Raw genomic sequence first — 19,328 nt, forward strand, 5'->3', positions numbered from 1 at the left:
CTGAGTGACTTCGGAGGCAGATCCTTTCACAGCTGAGCCTCAGTTAAGACCACAGTCCTGGCTGTTATGGCAGCCTTACAAAACCTTAAGCAGAGGACCCAGTTAATCTGTGTTCAGACTCCTGACCCACAGAAACTATAATATAAAAAGTGTTGTTTTGAGATGCTGTTTGTGGTAATTTGTTATATATCAATAGGTAATTAATATAACACTTGCCTGACCCTGAGAGCAAGTGCTTCCTTAATTTTTGCACCCTAGGTGGCCCCCATTGCTGCAGCCTGATTCCAGCTCTCATGTAAACTGTGGTTTAGAATATGTACAAACACAATACCTGAACAAGCAGTGTCATTGGTCCACTTTTATCGATTTCCAGGATCTCTCCATTTTTTGTTCCCACGAGGATATGTCCATGTCCTAAAGTGATGGCACGAATTGAAGGGTTATCTTCCAAAAGCAAGCCTGAGGGAGGACATACTGTATTTAATATTGTAAATGTTATATCTAATACAGTAAAAAATAAAAACAGGATAAAGACTACATAAATTCTCTTTATATAGTTCCAAAGCACTAGGTACTAGATAATCATCCTTGATATTTCTACTGATATTTCAAGAACTCTGAATGTGGCAGAAAAAAAGAGAATGATTTGGTGATCATTTTCCAAGAACTTTAGTAAAATCTTTTCCATCCCTAGAAACAGAAAGATTTCTATTGCATACTTAGGAATGGCACCTTTTGAACTAGTTGACAATGCTGCTCTTTTAATGGCATAAGTCTTCAAGCATCTTTCAAACATATCATCCCAGAGCTCCACAATTCCATCCTTTCCACCTGTTACAAAACCCTGTGAAGGCACACAGAGGAAGAATTACATACACATATCAAAATGACAAGGTACCCACCCAGCCTTAAAGGGATTCCCCCTTGGGCAAAGAAACTTTGGTTGTGTTTTCTTTCTAAGTATAGGAGACCACTGGTCGGAATTCGGCACCCTGAATCATGACGGCCATGTCTGTGCCCATCCCCTGACTGGAATGTGGATTCTTACAAAACAAGACTGGCCTCAAGGCCTGGCAGAGTTTCTGGCATCTCAAATACTCTTACTGAATGAATTGGAATCAACATCATAATTAAAAGTTATTGTTAAACATTTTAAAATATTTACTTCTAGGAGAAAACATCATTATTTATTATTAAGAGTAACAGGTATTTCATATAACAAAACTGTCTTGCTATTTTGTTCAATAAACCTTAGTTCCCATGATAATTAAAATCCAGATGAATTTTTACAAAACATGGAAAGTAAAAAGCTTGACATATTGGATTAAAAAAAAAAAAACCTAAACAGTGATCTTTATTCTTGTGCTAAGATTATGATTTCTTGGCTTTATTAATTTTCCTTTCTGGCAACTTATATATACCAACTGTTCTTAGAAAAGTATTTTTTTTAAAGAAATATACTGAGTAATTGTTTTCTCAGAAACTTTAAATTTACTTAATTTCAATGAAGTTCACAAGGAAATAATATTTTGAAGTTTATTACATTAAATGTCCTTATTTATCCTTATTATAGATTTTGAACCTAGGAGCATTCATTCCCCAAATTAAAATTAAATACAATATACTATAATGTTGATATCCTTGTCTTTTCCCATAATTTTTCAGCTTAAGCTACCAAGCAATAAAAGAGTTTAAGCAAGTTATATCACATTAATTTCTGGACCTACAAAAATTTTGCACTGTGCTTTAATTTTTTCTAAAATTTGCAGTCTAACCAAAAATAAATTTGTTAGCAAAAAACAGCTTAACCACTACAACAACCATTGTAGTTGCACATCTAACAAGAACCTACTTCTATAGAAGGATCGACATATTTACCTGGCAACAGGTAAACACAAAATGAAGGCTGGGTTAGTAACGTGTGTTGGGTGGCTTAGACTACTTGGAGGTACAAAAACTTGTACCATCAGCAAACTAGAAGTGAATAAAAAAAATGGTAGTTCCTGGCAAACTGATTGAAGAAAGTATTTTAACAGCACTAAGGTAGGTGTAATTTTTATTAAAAACAACAACAACAACAAGAAAACACTGCAAGGTAGGTGGGTAGCTGGATTAGGACAAAAATGACCTTGAGTAGAAATACAGCTGGTGTGATGGTTAATTTTATGTGTCCACTGACTGGCCAAAGGGGGTTCAGGTTAAACAGTATTTCTGTGTGTCTATGTGGATGTTTCTGGATAAGACCAGTACCTGAATTGATGGACTCAGTAAACTGTCCTCCCCAAGGTGAGTGGACATCATTCAATCCTTTCAGAGCCTGAATAGAACAAGAGGCAGATGCAGGACACAAGTGTCTCCTTTTGTCATGTCTCACTGACTGAGCTGGGACATCTCATCTTTTTGCTGCCCTCAGCCTGGGATTTACACCACTGGTTCCTCTAGTCCTCAAGCCTCTGGACTTGGACTGAATTCCACCACCAGCTTTCCTGGGTCCCTAGCTTACAGGTGGCTTAGTGGGACTTCTCAGTCTCCATAACTGTGTAAGCCAATTCCTTATAATAAATCTTTTTTTCTGTTTATGTATATGTATATCTATATCCTACTGGTTCTATTTCTCTAGGGAATCCTGACCAACACACACCATGCAAAGATTTCACTCCAACACACCTCTTAAAGCTGAGCCTGTCTACACAGGAACAAACTGGCCACCAGCTTGTTCAAGTTCAAGTGACAAGTGGGACAATAATCTGACCACCTGGTACTTTCAGGCCTCTGCTTGTTGTGCCACTGAGGAGGATGACCACGGTGAAATATTTCTCAGGACTCTTTTTCTACTGTGTGTCCAAACGTGGCATAACACTTTCTAAGGAGCTCATAGGAGTGACAGCCAGGAAGAGAAACTTTAAGACCACTCCCCTCCACTCATGATAACTACTTCCGAATTCAGAGAGTCCTATTGTCATACACAGGTGTCCTCTTGGCATGGACCTTCTTAAGTCTAATTTAAGATTTTAGAAAGTGGGGAATTGGGAGTTAAAGATGCAAACTATTGCCTTTGGAATGGAGAAGAAATGAGATCCTGCTGTATAGCACTGAGAACTATATCTAGTCACTTAAGATGGAGTATGATAATGTGAGAAAAAGAATGTATACATGTATGTATGACTGGGTCACCTTGCTGTACAGTAGAAAACTGACAGAACACTGCAAAGCAGCTATGATGGAAAAAATAAAAATCATTAAAAAAAAGAAAAAGAAAATGGATGAGGAAAAGACACCATACCTTATCCAAAGCATACATAGCAAACACAGGCCCATCATGAGCTTTCACTGTCTTTAGCAGTAGAATATCTTTCCAAATAAAAATATCTCCAGTAGCTGCTCCTGAGAACACTAGATCTTCCATTCGTCCGTAAGAAACACACATCATTGTTTCCAATTTGCCAACATTTCCAAAGATTCCTCTTTTAGAGGTGAAGCCTCCACCTGGAGTGGACCAAGAGTGTGTATTACTTTCTGAAAAACTGGTACCGTCTGTGAGCATTTAGAACAACTACCTTCGATGAAAAATCCAGTTTATGTCTACATGATGTGTCTACATAAAGATGTGTATTAAAATGGCAGAAGACATCATAAACAACAACATTATAAAAGGTTTTTTTTTTTCTCCTTCATGCATTAATCCAGTGCTTGTTGAATCTCCACCTTTTGGTGGGCACAGTGGTCGGCACTGGAGTAGAAAGGTGAAAAGAAAGAGCTCCTGCCTTCAAGAACTTCGAGTCTGGTTGGAAAGAGAACTTAATATGCATCTCTAACCTAGGTTCAGTGCCAGCCTCGGCCAGTCAGAGGAGGGCATGACTAAGTGCCCCGGGAGATAGGTTTCTCCATGAATGCTGACCAGGGAGAATAAAATGAAATGCAAAATGTAAACATATTTCATATGTATTTTGCCTCGATTTTTATCACAGCAACTTTGGGGTGAGAAAAACATATCATTATATAGGAGTTCATCAGATTTGCCCCTTAGATATTCACATTTCCCTGTTTTCTGATTAGCACTGAGAAACCCAGACTCGCTCCAGACAACTGTATGCAGATTGGCTCTCCACACATGATGGGTGCCATTACCTTTTCTTTAAAAGCAGAGAACAATGAAACAGGAAACCTTCTGTTTTGTCCAGTATAAGATTGGGTTTGGTACCAAGGCTGATACTAAGAGCTCAGAAATAATTCCAATAATAGGTTTGGCTTATTAGTGAAAAGAATAAGGTATCATTCCATGTGTTGTCCTGCTTATTTTTTGGGCCATATCCATGGCATGCTGAAGTTCCCAGGCCAGGGACTGAACCTGCACCACAGTAGTGGCCCAGGCAACAGCAGTGACGATGCCAGATCCTTAACCTGCTGAGCCGCCAGGGAACTCCTTGTCCTGCTTATTTACTCATCCTTATTATCAACATTATATCTGCATTTGTTCTGACCACGTACTATGTGTCGTGTCAGGGTTTAATTCTCGTGCTAAATTCAGGGATAAGTAAAAGAATCCTCAAAATACTGAAAATTCTATTCTCCCAACCAAAAGTGATTATTTTCTGCTCAGCAATCCAATATAATCACTATTTCCAAAACTGATGACTAAATATAAAAATATTTTCACAGCAGAACATTTCTGAAAGCTTTCTAGATATTGATGAATATGCATAGCATCATATAGAGTGTTCTGCATTTCACAGCTCAGACATTATTTGGGAGAGAACATCTTTTAGGCAGATTTTAATTTTAGATTGCTGAGATAGGCTAGGTAGTGGTGGTGGGCTTTTTGTTTCCCCAGCTGGAGTAAAATTTTCAACCACGTAAGTGATAAATTCAAACAACAGTACCTGCTTGTTGCCAGAATTTGATGTGCTTGATCCCAACGGTAACCAGTTTGTCAACATGGTGTGGGTTACACTTTACCACAAATATCTTCTCCTTATGTCCTCTGTAACAGACAAATAGGAAAAAAATTCTAGTTTTGATGAAAACACTGCTAGAGAGTTTTACTAAAAGCATGCATTTGGTCTAACTTTCATTAAGCACATCTAACAGGACTAAATACTAAAATAAGATTAGAAGATGATTTAAAATACACATAAGGTCTACATTAAAACAGTGAGCTTTGGTTTTTCTTTGCATGTTTGAGCCCTTTTTTCTTACCCTACCATTGTTGCCAAAGTCTACTTAATTATGCTTTAAACAAATTAATGAAATATTTTAATTATTATTTCATTATAATGAAAAATTAATGAAATGGATCAGAATGTCTCCATAAGACAAAATTAACGCTACCGCCATAGAACTGTAATCCTTGGGAAATAGAAGTCTTATATAAGAGCGGGGAGAAGGAGTTCCCACTGTGTCGCAACAGGATCAGTGGTGTCTGGAGTGCTGAGACGCAGGTTTGATCCTGCTCAGCATAGGTGGTTAAGGATCCAGCATTATCACAGCTGTGGTGTAGGTTGCAACCATATTTTGGATCTAATTCCTGGCTTGGGAACTCTATATGCCATGGGGGCAGCCAAAAAAGGGGAAAAAAAGGAGGAATAAAACATTATAAAAGTATTAATAGGAAGCTTCAAATGTAATACTCTTGCTGTTAAACAGAGTTTCAGCTAGACCTGTATTTGCACAAAACTGAAGCCCCTAGCTCACAGCTGTGCAGAGAGAAAGGATGTCCTCAATTGATTTAAGGTACTTAGGATGCTGTGCACTCAGAAATGTAAGTTTATAACCCCAGAGGCAAAAGGACAAACACAAAAGTGAGGCCTAACTCTCCCAGACTTCAAGAAACACTACAAAGCCACAGTCATCAAAACAGTGTGGTACTGGTATCAAACCAGACAGACAGACCAATGGAACAGAATAGAGAATCCAGAAATAAACCCAGACACCTATGGTAAATTAATCTTTGACAAGGGAGGCAAGAACATAAAATGGGAAAAAGAAAGTCTATTCAGCAAGCATTGCTGGGAAACCTGGACAGCTGCATGCAAAGCAATGAAACTAGAATACGCCCTCACACCATGCACAAAAATAAACGCAAAAATGGCTGAAAGACTTAAATATACGACAGGACACCATCAAACTCCTAGAAGAAAACATAGGCAAAACACTCATCAACCTCACGAATATTTTCTCAGGTCAGTCTCCCAAAGCAATAGAAATTAGAGCAAAAATAAACCCATGGGACCTCATCAAACTGAAAAGCTTTTGCACAGCAAAGGAAACCCAAAAGAAAACAAAAAGACAACTTACAGAATGGGAGAAAATAGTTTCAAATGATGCAACCGACAAGGGCTTAATCTCTAGAATATATAAGCAACTTATACAACGCAACAGCAAAAAAGCCAATCAATCAATGGAAAAATGGGCAAAAGACCTGAATAGACATTTCTCCAAAGAAGATATACAGATGGCCAGCAAACACATGAAAAAATGCTCAACATCGCTGATTATAAGAGAAATGCAAATCAAAACTACCATGAGATACCACCTCACACCAGTCAGAATGGCCATCATTAATAAATCCACAAATAACAAGTGCTGGAGGGGCTGTGGAGAAAAGGGAACCCTCCTGCACTGTTGGTGGGAATGTCAACTGGTACAGCCACTATGGAGAACAGTTTGGAGATACCTTAGAAATCTATACATAGAACTTCCATATGACCCCGCAATCCCACTCTTGGGCATCTATCCGGACAAAACTCTCCTTAAAAGAGACACGTGCACCCGCATGTTCATTGCAGCACTATTCACAATAGCCAGGACATGGAAACAACCCAAATGTCCATCGACAGATGATTGGATTCGGAAGATGTGGTATATATACACAATGGAATACTACTCAGCCATAAAAAAGAATGACATAATGCCATTTGCAGCAACATGGTTGGAACTAGAGAATCTCATAGTGAGTGAAATGAGCCAGAAAGACAAAGACAAATACCATATGATATCACTTATAACTGGAATCTAATATCCAGCACAAATGAACATCTCCTCAGAAAAGAAAATCATGGACTTGGAGAAAAGACTTGTGGCTGCCTGATGGGAGGGGGAGGGAGTGGGAGGGATCGGGAGCTTGGGGTTATCAGACACAACTGAGAATAGATTTACAAGGAGATCCTGCTGAATAGCATTGAGAACTTTGTCTAGATACTCATGTTGCAACAGAAGAAAGGGTGGGGAAAAATGTAATTGTAATGTATACATGTAAGGATAACTTGATCCCCTTGCTGTACAGGAGGAAAATAAAATAAAAAACAAAACAAAAAACAAACAAAAAAAACAAAAGTGAGACCTGATTGTAGGCCTGGCATTTCCCAGTTTCGGGGAAACTGCTGTTTTAGAGTATAAAATAGTCAAGTTAGAATCTAAGGATTTCAGAGCTCCTGTCGTGGCTCAGCAGAAATGAATCTGACTAGTACCCATGAGGATGCAGGTTCAATCCCTGGCCTTGCTCAGTGGGTTAAGGATCTGGCATTGCTGTGAGCTGTGGTGTAAGTTGCAGATGTGGTTCAGATCTAGCATTGCTATGGCTGTGGTGTAGGCTAGTGGCTGCAGCTCTGATTAGCCTCCAAAAGCCTGGGAACCTCCATATGCCAAGACAAAAAAAAAAAAAAAGAAAGAAATCTAAAGATTGCTGTTCTTAATGGACTATTTGACTGTATTCTCTGGTAGATTAGGACATAACTTTCATTAAGTAAAAGAAAAGCAATTAACAAAAAGAACATAACTGACTAATCTCCCTTATGAATATTGATACAAAGTCTTAAATAAAATACTCGCAAAGACAATCCAACAACACACTAAAAAAATAGTACATTATGACCAAATGCAAGGGTGGTTCATTAAGGAATCAAATAGCACAATTTATATGAAAAAAAATTATGTTACCATTTTCACGGAGGCCAAAAAGGCATTTGACAAAAAAAAACCCAGCAAAACCTAACAGTCACATGTGATTAAAAAAACACTCAACTAACACTCAGTAAAGTAGGAATTAATGGATGCTTTAGAACTATCTCTTAGACTTTTACATTTTCCTGCAGTTCTTGACTCTCATTGAGAAACCCACATTCATTCAATACCAGCTATACACAGACTGGCTCTCCAGATTTTATATAGCATTATTTTTTCTTTAAAAACAGAACATGCTGGAACAGTAGCTTATTCATGGTGTGTTCGTGTGCATGTGAACTCAAAAGTTAGATTCTAAATTCATTCCCAACAAAGAACGAGATGATTACCACTACCATTTAACAATGTATTGAACATATTACCTAATGCAATTAGACAAGATCTTAAAAAATTAAAAGCATGTCTACTTGCAAATGAAATAACTATGTTTAAAAATTCAAAAGAAAGTAAAAACTGCAAACAAGGTAATTTAGTAAAGATGCAGTATATAAAAATGCAGAATCAATAGCCTTAATGTATACAATATACAGTTCAAAAAAAAGTAGAAGAAATAACTTTATTTATAAACAACAAAAATACCAAGGCATAAATTTAATAAGAAATATACACTACATATAAAAATGAGTAAAATAAACACCCTCACATCTGTAAGACAAAAATAGACTTTAAAAAATGGAAATATTCCTGTTCTTGGGTTAGAAAACTGAATCATAAAGATGTTAGTTCTCCTAACTTTGTTATAAATTCAACTTGATTCCAATAAAAAAAGCATTTAGTGTCTGTTTGTTCTTTAATATGGAGTTAGACATCATGATTTTAAAGTTGTTATGGAAGAATAAAACAACAGTAATGTCCACGAAATGGCCACAAAAACTCTGAAAAAGAAAAACAAAGTGGGAAGAGTAGCTCTCCTGGATACAAAAGCAACTTATAAAGCTTTCATAATTAAAACAGTGTGGTATTGGTACACATATTGACTGACAAACAAATGGCAAAATAGAAAAACTAGAAAGAGACCAAAATGAATACTAAAATGCAGTATATAATAAAGACAGGTCCAAATCAGTGAGGGAAAACCCAAGTATTTAAAATAAATCATATATGTTACCAAATGCCAGCAAGGATATGGAGCAATGTGAAATCTCATTCATTACTAGTGGGAATGCAAAATAGTACAGCTACTTTGGAAGACAATTTGGCAGTTTCTTAGAAAACTAAACATATTCTTACCATAAGATCCAGCAATCATGTTCCTTGGTATTTATCCAAAGGAGTTGAAAAACTTATGTCCACACAAAAACCTGCTTATAGATGCATACAGCAACTTTAATCATAATTGCCAAAACTTGGAAGCAACCAAGATGTTCTTCAGTAGGAGAACAGATTAAAAGAAACTGTGGTACATCTAGATAATGGAGTGTTATTCAGTGCTAAAAAGAAAGGAGCTATCAAGCCATGAAGAGACATGGAGGAAATTTAAATGGATTTTACTAACTGAAAGAAGCCAATCTGGAAAGTCTACATACTGTATAATTCCAACTAAACGACATTTTGGAAAAGGCAAAACTATGGAGATAGTAAAAAGATTACTGAATATCAAGATAGAGGGGAGGGAGGAATTAATAGGCAGAACACAAAGGATTGCTAGGGCAGTGAAACTGTTCTGTGTGATACTATAATGGTAGATGCATTTTACTATACACTTGTCAAAACTCACAGAATATACAATGCCAACAGTGAACCCTAATGTAAACTGTGGACTTTGGGTGATAATGATGTGTCAGTGTAGCTCGATTTACTATAACAAATGTAATAAAACATTTCACCACTCTTGCGCTAAATGGGGATTTGAAGGAGGCTGGGGTTGTGAATATAAGAGAATCTATAATTTCTGATCAATTCTGCTATGAACCTAAAACTGTTCTAAAAAATAAAGTCTATATAAAAGGGAAATGAAGAATGGTGTTTAGAACATCTTGATAGCCATATGGAAAAAGGATAAAATTGGATCTGGTCCTCATAATAGATATTGGGATAAACTGCAAAATGTTTACAGATCTAAATGTAAAGATGAAGCCATTGCAGATTAGAAGAAATCAAGAGTGATTTCCTTTCAACCTGAGAATGGGAAATACTTCAACTATGTCTCAAAATCTTGAAATGGTAAAGACTGATAAATTTGACCACACAAATGTTAAAACCATGGCATGATGAAAAACATCATGGCAAACTCAAAAGACAGATGACAAACCGGGGAAAATATCTGCAATAGATACAATGGACAAATAACTCCACTATTTAAAAGACTACTTCCTGTGTGAAATGTCTTTCAGAAAAACCAATGGTTCATAAGGAAAAACTCTTATTTAAGAAGAATTACAGCTAATATATAGATATACAACCAAGAGAAATCAAACACATGTTCACTTAAACCTTGTACACAAATGTTGATGGCAGCATTATTCATAACAGCAAAAGAAGGAAATAACCCAACTGTTCATCAATTGATGAACGTATACATAACATGTGGTAGGATCCACACAATACAATATTATTCAGCGACTAAAAGGAATGAAGTACTGCTACATGTTATGATGTAGATGAACCTTAAACCATTATGCTACATGAAAGAAGCCAATCACAAAGGACTTTTTTTTTTTCATATTGTTTGATTCTGTTCATATGAAAAGTCCAGAACACAAAAATCCATAGAGACTGAAAGCAGATTAGTGCTAATGAGTATGAGGTTTCTTTCTGGGGTGGTCAAAGTGTTGTGTTCTGATACTAGACAGTAGTAATGATTGCACAACTCTGTAAATATGCTAAAAAATTGAACTTTGTTTTTATTATATAAGTTTTGAGTATACAGTATTATAATTTGACATTGGTATACTACAAAGTGAGCTGTACACTTTCTGGGTGAATTGTATGGTATAAAACTATTATTAAGAAAAAAAACTGAATGCGAATCTAATTAAGTCTATGGATCTAACTAACCATTTATAGGAAATGCAGTAAAATGCCTGATATGCTTTCCTAAAGACTCAGTCAAGTTTAATATGTGACACATTCTACAGGACGAATGACCCCGATCCTCAAATGCATCCATGGCATGAATAAGGTGGGAGGGGGGACTGCTATAAAATAAAATACCCTTAAGAGAAAGAACAATCAAATATAGATGGTATCAGGAACAAGTAGGACAGAGAGAAAAAGTTTAAATAAAAAGAGAAGAGAAAATGTGCTTAACACAAAGAGGAGAAATGAACCAGATGATCGTAAAAGACATTGAACATCCAAAGTTTTCTATATTGGAGGAAAATCCCCCAGCTCCTAAGTCATTAATATAAACTTTAGAGAGAAGATGCTAGATAAAACTGAAATGAAAACTGAGAACAGACATCACAATTTCCTACATAGAAAAGACGATTGTTTTGTTTGCTTGTGTCTATAGGTCAAACAGTTAAGACAGTCAAATAGTTAAGACAGAAAAGTCTTTTTTTTTTTTTTTTTTTGAGAGCACATTTTAGTTCATCTAATTTCTTGGTGTCATAGAAAGACCAATGTTGTTTCTGTTGTAGCTAAAATTCTAAACTGACTAATGATGGGACATAAATGTTTAGCCAATGTCAATACCTAAACAAAGAACATGCATGGAATACTGGTTATTTTTTCCTTTAGACACTTGTTAAACTTGTAGGGAAGTTGCCTATAGCTACGTATGTCTGAGTGTGTATGAAAAACAAAATGGAAAGAGTTTCAGGTCCTACATTGAGGGACTAAGAATGTAGGACAGTCCATATGCTGCCCTTACACAGGACAACTCCTCACACCTGAGTCAAGTAATTTACCACTCTGGGACACATCTTAAACTTTACCAGAAAGCACAGGGGAAGAGGAAAGGAACGCACAACTTCCAGAAGCCAAGGGCAGCTGCATGCCATGTGAGCTGGTTTTCAGATCTTCTATTCAGAACCCTTTGCTGTGCACTGAGGCCCAGTCCCATGTGTGTGATTTGGTTTCCTCTTTTGTGTGTGTGTGTGAAGACATCCCACAACTGGAAGACTGAATGAAAACTTGATTTAAACCTCTTCTCCAAAAAAGGTTTAAAATGGCTTACAAGGAGTTCCTGCTGTGGCTCAGTAGTAACGAACCTGTCTAGTATCTATGGGGATGCAGGTTCGATCTGACCTCACTCAGTGGGTTAAACATCCAAGTTGCTGTGAACTGTGGTATAGGTTGCAAATGTGGTTTGGATCCCGAGTTGCTGTGGCTGTGGTGTAGGTTAGCAGCTGTAGCTCTGATTTGACCCCTAGCCTGGTAGCCTGGGAATTTCCATATGCTGGGTGCAGCCCTAAAAAGCAAAATACAAAAAAAACAAACAAAAAGGATACAATATAGAATAATATAGTATAAGCTGGGTAACACTGAGAAAAAAGGGCAATGATACATTGGTGAGTGGGGGAAAAAAGGGAGTTACAGAGCAGTATACATAGTACTCCATAGAAATAAAAAACATACTAACAGAATATATACTAAAGAATAATGGGAAAATGTTAGCCATGGCTATAGCTGTGTAGTGGAATTACCAACAATTTTCGTTTTCTTCCTGGTGCTTTTCTGGGCTTTCTAACTTTTCTAGAATCATGTATACAGAGGAACAAATTACTAAAGATTATTTTTAAAAAGAGGTAACATTTTTAAAAAGGAAAGTGAGAAAGTTAAGGTGTCAACTTGGTATGCAGGGGACTAATAATATTCACAAAATGTACAGAAGGGTAGGACCCTAAAAGAGGTCATGCAGTGGAGCTAATACAGAAATGTAGATTCTGAAGTTCTATGTACCTTCTCCATGTGGGCCTGTGTTTTGACCCTAAGCTTTCTAACAGCCTGGATACTTCACATTAACCTTGGAAGTACTCTTGTTATGCACCTTGGTCACTGGACCTTTTGCCTAGGATCCTCACTATTTAAACTTTTTGTCTTTTTAGGTCCACACCTGCGACATACGGAAGTTCCCAGGCTAGGGGTCGAATCAGAGCTGTAGCCACTGGCCTACGCCACAGCCACAGCAACGCAGGATCTGAGCCACATCTGCAACCTACACCACAGTTCACAGCAACGCCAGATCCTTAACCCACTGGGCGAGGCCAGGGATTGAGCCTGCATCCTCATGGATGCTAGTCAGATTCATTTCTGCTGAGCCACGAAGGGAACTCCCTAAACTTCTGAGATGAAACATCAAAAATAATTAGTCACGGTCCCCCAGGATCATGTTACTGGTGCAATGGAAGTCCAAATAAAGGGACACAGAAGTACCTGATGAATTATCTCATTGTTCTGTCTTGAGTGACACTGCTATCAGGTCATTTCACTATTGCCCACGAGAGCTTGGCCTTGGTTATTAAATGGTTTACTTGTACATCAGACTAAAATCTAAACAATCTTTAAAAGGAAAAAGAAAGACTAAAAAAAATACTGGTAAGAGGTGACTAAAATCATTCATGAAATTAGCTAAGGTGCAAAGAAACTGTGCAAATAGACTGGATCAAGTCTCATGAAAAGATCTTCTAAGGGAGGCAATAGAACTTCTCTACTTTTTTGGGCTGATGAAAATGTAGGTTCACTTAAACATGTTCACAAGTGAAGGGTGGCTTCTGAGTGCAGTGCTGTGCAGGGGGCACATGTTACCTTGGGTAGTGGCAGCAGCACCAACCAGGTCCCCTGCCGCGATGGGGAAACCTCACACCTTGGGTGATGGGCACTAATGGGGAACATTACCTGCTAGAACCACACAAGCTGTGGGAAGCAGGTTTGTTATCAAGCCTTGCTGGTGATGATGCTGGCAAGGATTGAGTTACAGAAGAGCAAAGTGGGGTGTGGGGGGAGTCGCTGAGTCGGCCATCCTCTGAGAGTAAATCAGACCCTTGGAGGGGCTACGATGACTCCTGTAAGTCAGTCAAGTGTGACTCCTTTTGTTTTGTCATTTCTTTCATGCCCCTGTTTTTAAAATTTCTATCTTCCCAAGCACCCTAACTTCAAGCCATAAATAGAATTTTAATTGATTTGTTTGGTTACTTATTTACATACCTATTTATGACTGTTAATATTATCTAAATAGGTAGTTGTAGAAATAGATATGTAAAAATCTAGTACTCCTCCAAAGAACTTCATCCTTGACATTCCTTCTTGGAAAGAGCACTGGCTGAACATTACAATGGCAAAAATGTTCTCTGAGGGCATTTCTTCAGGTGTCTTCTTTGGGGAATGTGATATAAGGCGAGGGAGCAATTCCAAAAACAAATTAAACTGGTAAGGTAATGATAAGTCACTTTGCATTAAATAGGAGTAATACTATCAAACGTATCAAATATATACTTTAAAAATAGTAACACATATTTCTCTCTTCCATGTCTAATCTATCAATGTTTCTGGCATACAATAGGTGAGCCACCCACAGTTGCAGAGGTATTTTTAGCTGGAAAATTGCATTTCTGTTACCTTTGAAATGCAGACATGTGCTTTTCCTGAAATGATCTGTAACAAGTGTTATCAGAAATAGTAAAGCAAAATTCAGTGTATTAACCTAGGAGGAAAACAGTCCTGAGTTGAAGCCAAATGGGAGTACTAGTGGGGAGGGACACATCTGTGAGGAATAGTAGAGACCAAAAAAAAAGAAGCCACTTGGGTAGGCATGTCTAGGAGCTGCCATTTGCTGCCAAGAATTCCATCTGAATAGCAGTCATCAGAAGAGCTCCTTTTTTTCTCCTAAGATGGTCAGCTGGAGTCTTCAAGTCTCCATCTGCTCCTCCTCTGAGTCTCCAGCAATTTACAGACCTTCATTCATCAAATCACATTGCCCAAACCCACTTTTTTCCTATTTAATATTGTAGAGGAAAACATCAATTTAAAAAGTGAACATTGGGGTTCGAAGCCATTAAGTTGAAAATGATTTTAGAGTGCAAGGTAGAAAGGAACTTGGTTTAAGCAGGAAAGAACTGGTAGAGAGGGTAAACCTATGACATGCCTTGGGCAACAAACTGTATTGCTGGGCCTTGGCTGCCAAATATTTTGACCTCTCACAGAGGCCGGGCAAACAGCTAAGCCCAATGTAAGCAGGAGTGGAAAGCAATGTTCAGACTGAGGGCTGATTCAGCAGGGAGGGAAGCTGGGGTAAGGGAGGACAGGTGGTCTATAAACAGCAGTCGGTCTTGGAAAGTCTATTTATAAGATGCGGAGATTAGGGAAACAATTTGCCTGCTTTGAAAGCGAGTGGCAGATGCTCACGATGGGGCCTCCTTTCCTGCATGCCACGGCCTCATGACAAATGGTACTTCTGACTCCAGTGACATTGACAATCCTTCACCAGATGCTAAGACAGTAGAAAAACAAGGGGCAAGGCCCAAGGCTGAGAAAAGCTGCTTTTCTACTGCTGGTAAAAAGCTTGGATATAGATAATGCATACATTACTAAAAGCAAAGTGATGAGTAACTCTCTGGAAAGGATTTCAGAATTTTCCAATTCCCCCAAACAAACATTAATTCCTCTAATGTCACCATGAAATATTACAGTATATTTTCATTTAGATGTTAGGCTTTCTCTGTGAATTCTACCTGAGTTTGATGAGGAAATCTTACCAGAAAATGCAAACTATTCACCTTGACTGAAGAGTGGTCATCGGCAGGATGCCGTAAGACCTCGGCAGCTTCTTACCTGGTGGTGGCTATCTTTTCTCCCTTTTTCCAGTCCCAAAATACAATACTGTGAAAATCGTCTAAACCAACCGACACCAGACATTTTCCATCGGCTGTATGAAAACAACACAAATGCCAAATGACTCATTTCTTCAATGAAAAATCAAAACATTTTACACACTGTTGAGAGGAATAAGCAATTCACCTTAAGAATATTATTTAGTCTCAAATACATTAGAAGAATCACATGCTGAAGGGATCTCACTGAATGAAATGCATAACTAGTAATAGTGGAGTTTCTTAATATATTAATAACTGGTTGCTGAATTAAATTGCTGATCCAGAATATTAATCTGAGGCCCAGGGCCGAGAGGCACTTCTCAGGTAAATTAGCAAAACTGTGTCTGTTTTGTGGCAGACAAATTTCATGACATTTACTGGAAGAGCCATTTTACTTTGTGGCTCCTCATCTATTTTCGGCTCTAAAAAACTGGGTTCTGTTTAACCCTCCAAGAAAAGAGTGTTATAGAAACTAAATTTAACTTGGAAAATTCTTTCAAAAGATGATTTTATAATTTAAAAACATCTCATTTCTTAGTTTCCCTATTTCCAATGTAATATGCTTGTTGTAGGACATTTAGAAAATATGGATAAAGGACATTTTTAAATCATCCAAATTTCTAGGCCTACATTTGATCTTGTCAGTTTCTCTACATAAATGTGCTTTGAAAAAAATAAAGCCAAGATGATAATGAACAAACTATTAGTTAATATTTTTTCTTGTTATATGATTAATATTTTTCCTTAGTATTAACTAGTATTTGTAGTATTCATCTGTGGTTACTACAACTTGTACAAGTTGTTTTCCAAAATTAAATATATATATATGATATATATAATTGATTTTTAAATCAAAATAATTCATTTGCTTTTTCCCTTTAAGACTAACGAAGGAGTATAGTCAATAAGTCTTTCCTTTGCTGGCTCCTCACAAAGCTAGATTCACAGGAGAAGCATCTGGGGCCTGCAGTTCTTCCCTAGCTTGGAGTGGGCGAGGTGACAGGTGGCCAAACTTACGGAGTCTCACTTTAGCAGGGTGTCTTCTCTGACTACAGGGACCACTGACACGAGGGTAAAGAAACATGAGTGTGTAATAAACTGCTTCCCCACAGACTACTCATTATTTCAATTAGTATTTTCAAGGGCAGGCCTCAGGTAGATGCCCAACGTGGGTAAAATAAGGAAGTCTAGTCAAATTGGAATTTCATATAAGCAGCAAATAATTTCTTAGTATAAGTATATCCCATGCAATATTATACAGCATGCAATTATACTGCATGGGACATACTTGTACTAAGAATTACTCGTTGCTTATCTGAAATTCAAATTTGGTTTGGCCTCCGGCATTTATATTTGCTGTATCTGGCAACCCTCTCCAAATGCGGGTTAACTCATACTCAACCCCTGAGTGTCCTAACTTGTGCCAGAGGCGCTCCCCCAACCAAACGGGAACAGCAGTCTGCTCCATTTTTGGAGGAAAAGGACAGTAGAGAAAGGAAGACCTTGGGCTTGACAGAGCAAATCTTTCCCAAGACACTACTTCTGCTAAGTGTGAGGAAGGATGTGAAAGTGACATTAACCCTTTCAAGCTCCTAGACTACAGTATGAGGTGAAGACATTAACACTGCTAAAGTGATAAATCACCACTAGGTGATTTCTATAAACAAGTATGTCTTCTGACTCATGATGAACCATATGTCCTAATGCTTAAATGTTATCAGGTTTTAAACCATGCATGGTCTCTTTTCACACATTTGGGAGAAGGAACTGTGATTACTTCCTGCTCAGTACCAACAACATCACTTCCCTGTATCTCTTGGTGTGGCCTGGCTGTGTTGCTGTATTAGCATGCCTCTGTACTTGGTGATTTTTATTGGAGACTTCTCTTTCCCTTTTTAGAGCATAAGCTCATATGTAAGACTTATAATACTTATATCACATTTTCAATGTGATCCTCCTACTGAGCTGATTTTCAATGAATTCTGGTGATACTGGTGACATAAGGAGTATAAGGGAGATAAAAATGGAATGTGCCTATGGATGGTATGAAGTCAAGGGGAATGCTCTACATTACATAACGATGAATTTTTAATCAAAAATACTCCACAAATATTGTCTTTTTTTGCGTTTTGTTTTGTTTTTCGTTTTAAGGGCTACGCCTGTGGCATATGGAAGCTCCCAGGCTAGGGGTCGAATTGGAGCTGCGGCTGCTGGCCTAGGCCATAGCCACAGCAATGCCAGATCCGAGCTGCATCAGTAGCCTTTGCCACAGCTTACAGCAATGCCAGATCCTTAACCCTCCAAGCAAGGCCAGGGATTGAACCCACATCCTCATGGATACCAGTTGGGTTCTTAACCCAATGAGCCACAACAGGAACTCCTGCAATTTTTAATTTCATATTTTGTTTTCTTTTGTAACCTGTGTAGCTATATTAGTATGTCCTTCTTAGAATGCAAATATCCACATATTTTAAATGATAGGGTGTTTTTTTTTCTCCTTACATTTTATGAAGAAGGCCTCAAGGTGAGCTGATTATTTTTATTTTGCAAGGCCCTGTTGGCTTATCTTCATAGTTATATTACCTTCCTATCCCAGTTTGTGACGCTGAGTAGCAATGAGGTAGCAGTACAAATCCAGAGGTGCCTCGACAATAATCCCTCTCCTTTAGGATGGTGACTTTTTCTTGATTCTGCAGGTGTGGGCTATTTCTATATACCACACAGTTTGGAAATATAATTGGCTACCTTTAAACTTTTTTTTCCTAGTTTTTATTTCCCCTCACAGAGGTTTGACCTTAGCTTTGAAAATCCATTGTTCCTTGACCATTTTGTTGGAGTTTTTTGTTTTCAACCATATTTTTAGAGTTGTCCTTTCAAATCTTTCCAGTCACAGTATGTATTAATTATGGATATTTTGTGACATAGTCCAGAAATAATTCTAAGGCATTTAATGTCAATAGCAAAGGGCAAATTAGAAAGAGAAATATTTTACTCAGGCAATTACAGATTGGTCCTGTATTCAGGGCTCATAAAAAATGCATAGGTTTTTGGGATAGAAACACAATGAAATCAAGTTAGTCTTAGAGATGCCCTTGTGGAAGTCAGTATTATTCAACAAAGGTTTTTAAAAGTATGAGAATGGTATTTAGGCTAGAAAATATTTATGTGCCTGAAGCTTTCTCTTTCTAATTGCTTTCGATTCATGTGGAAGCACTCTGCTGACTGCAAGCACAATAACAAAGATGGCTCTGTTTTCCCTAGATAGTGTTAATAAATTCACAAAGTTAAAGAGTTGCTCAATTAAGTGACATCATATAAATTAACTCCTTCTTGTTAACATGATTTAGAGATATGGATTATGTTGTTAAAAACATCTGTGATTAAAAATGTCTTCTTTTTTTTTGCTTCGGAAGAGTGGCAAAAATAATGTAAATTCCTAGGTATAATGACTTATTTGTTGTTTAGTTTTCACATCGTTTTCCTGCTTTGTGTATCCATGACAACCCCTTTCTCTAATTTCTTTCTCTATCAGAAGCTTTCCACAATACCTCCCCAAATGAGCAGACTTGTAAGAAGAGGTGCATGTGGGGATACTGAGGCACATAGATGGGGCCA

At 37.6% G+C, this 19,328-nt stretch overlaps 1 protein-coding gene across 5 annotated transcripts in view; it reads right to left on the reverse strand.

Annotated features, from left to right (window-relative positions):
* EML6 (EMAP like 6) overlaps window positions 1-19,328 on the reverse strand; it is a 285,307-nt gene that overhangs the window by 74,711 nt on the left and 191,268 nt on the right. For all 5 annotated transcript variants that reach the window (XR_014841946.1, XM_021087539.2, XM_085019292.1 and 2 more), the window contains 5 exons: window positions 15,673-15,766; window positions 4,881-4,981; window positions 3,284-3,486; window positions 733-844; window positions 332-459 (listed from right to left, as the gene is read on the reverse strand). Coding sequence is in view for 4 of the 5 variants with exons in the window: in XM_021087539.2 (XP_020943198.1) it covers window positions 332-459; window positions 733-844; window positions 3,284-3,486; window positions 4,881-4,981; window positions 15,673-15,766 (638 nt within the window). In the remaining variant the exon portion in view is untranslated. The remainder of the gene's footprint in view (window positions 1-331; window positions 460-732; window positions 845-3,283; window positions 3,487-4,880; window positions 4,982-15,672; window positions 15,767-19,328) is intronic.

The sequence above is a fragment of the Sus scrofa genome, chromosome 3, assembly GCF_054392235.1.
Source record: "Sus scrofa isolate SSC_HxYL_T2T_F1_AM1 chromosome 3, Sscrofa_HxYL_maternal_Yorkshire_Landrace_v2.0, whole genome shotgun sequence".
Taxonomy (NCBI): Eukaryota; Metazoa; Chordata; class Mammalia; order Artiodactyla; family Suidae; genus Sus; species Sus scrofa.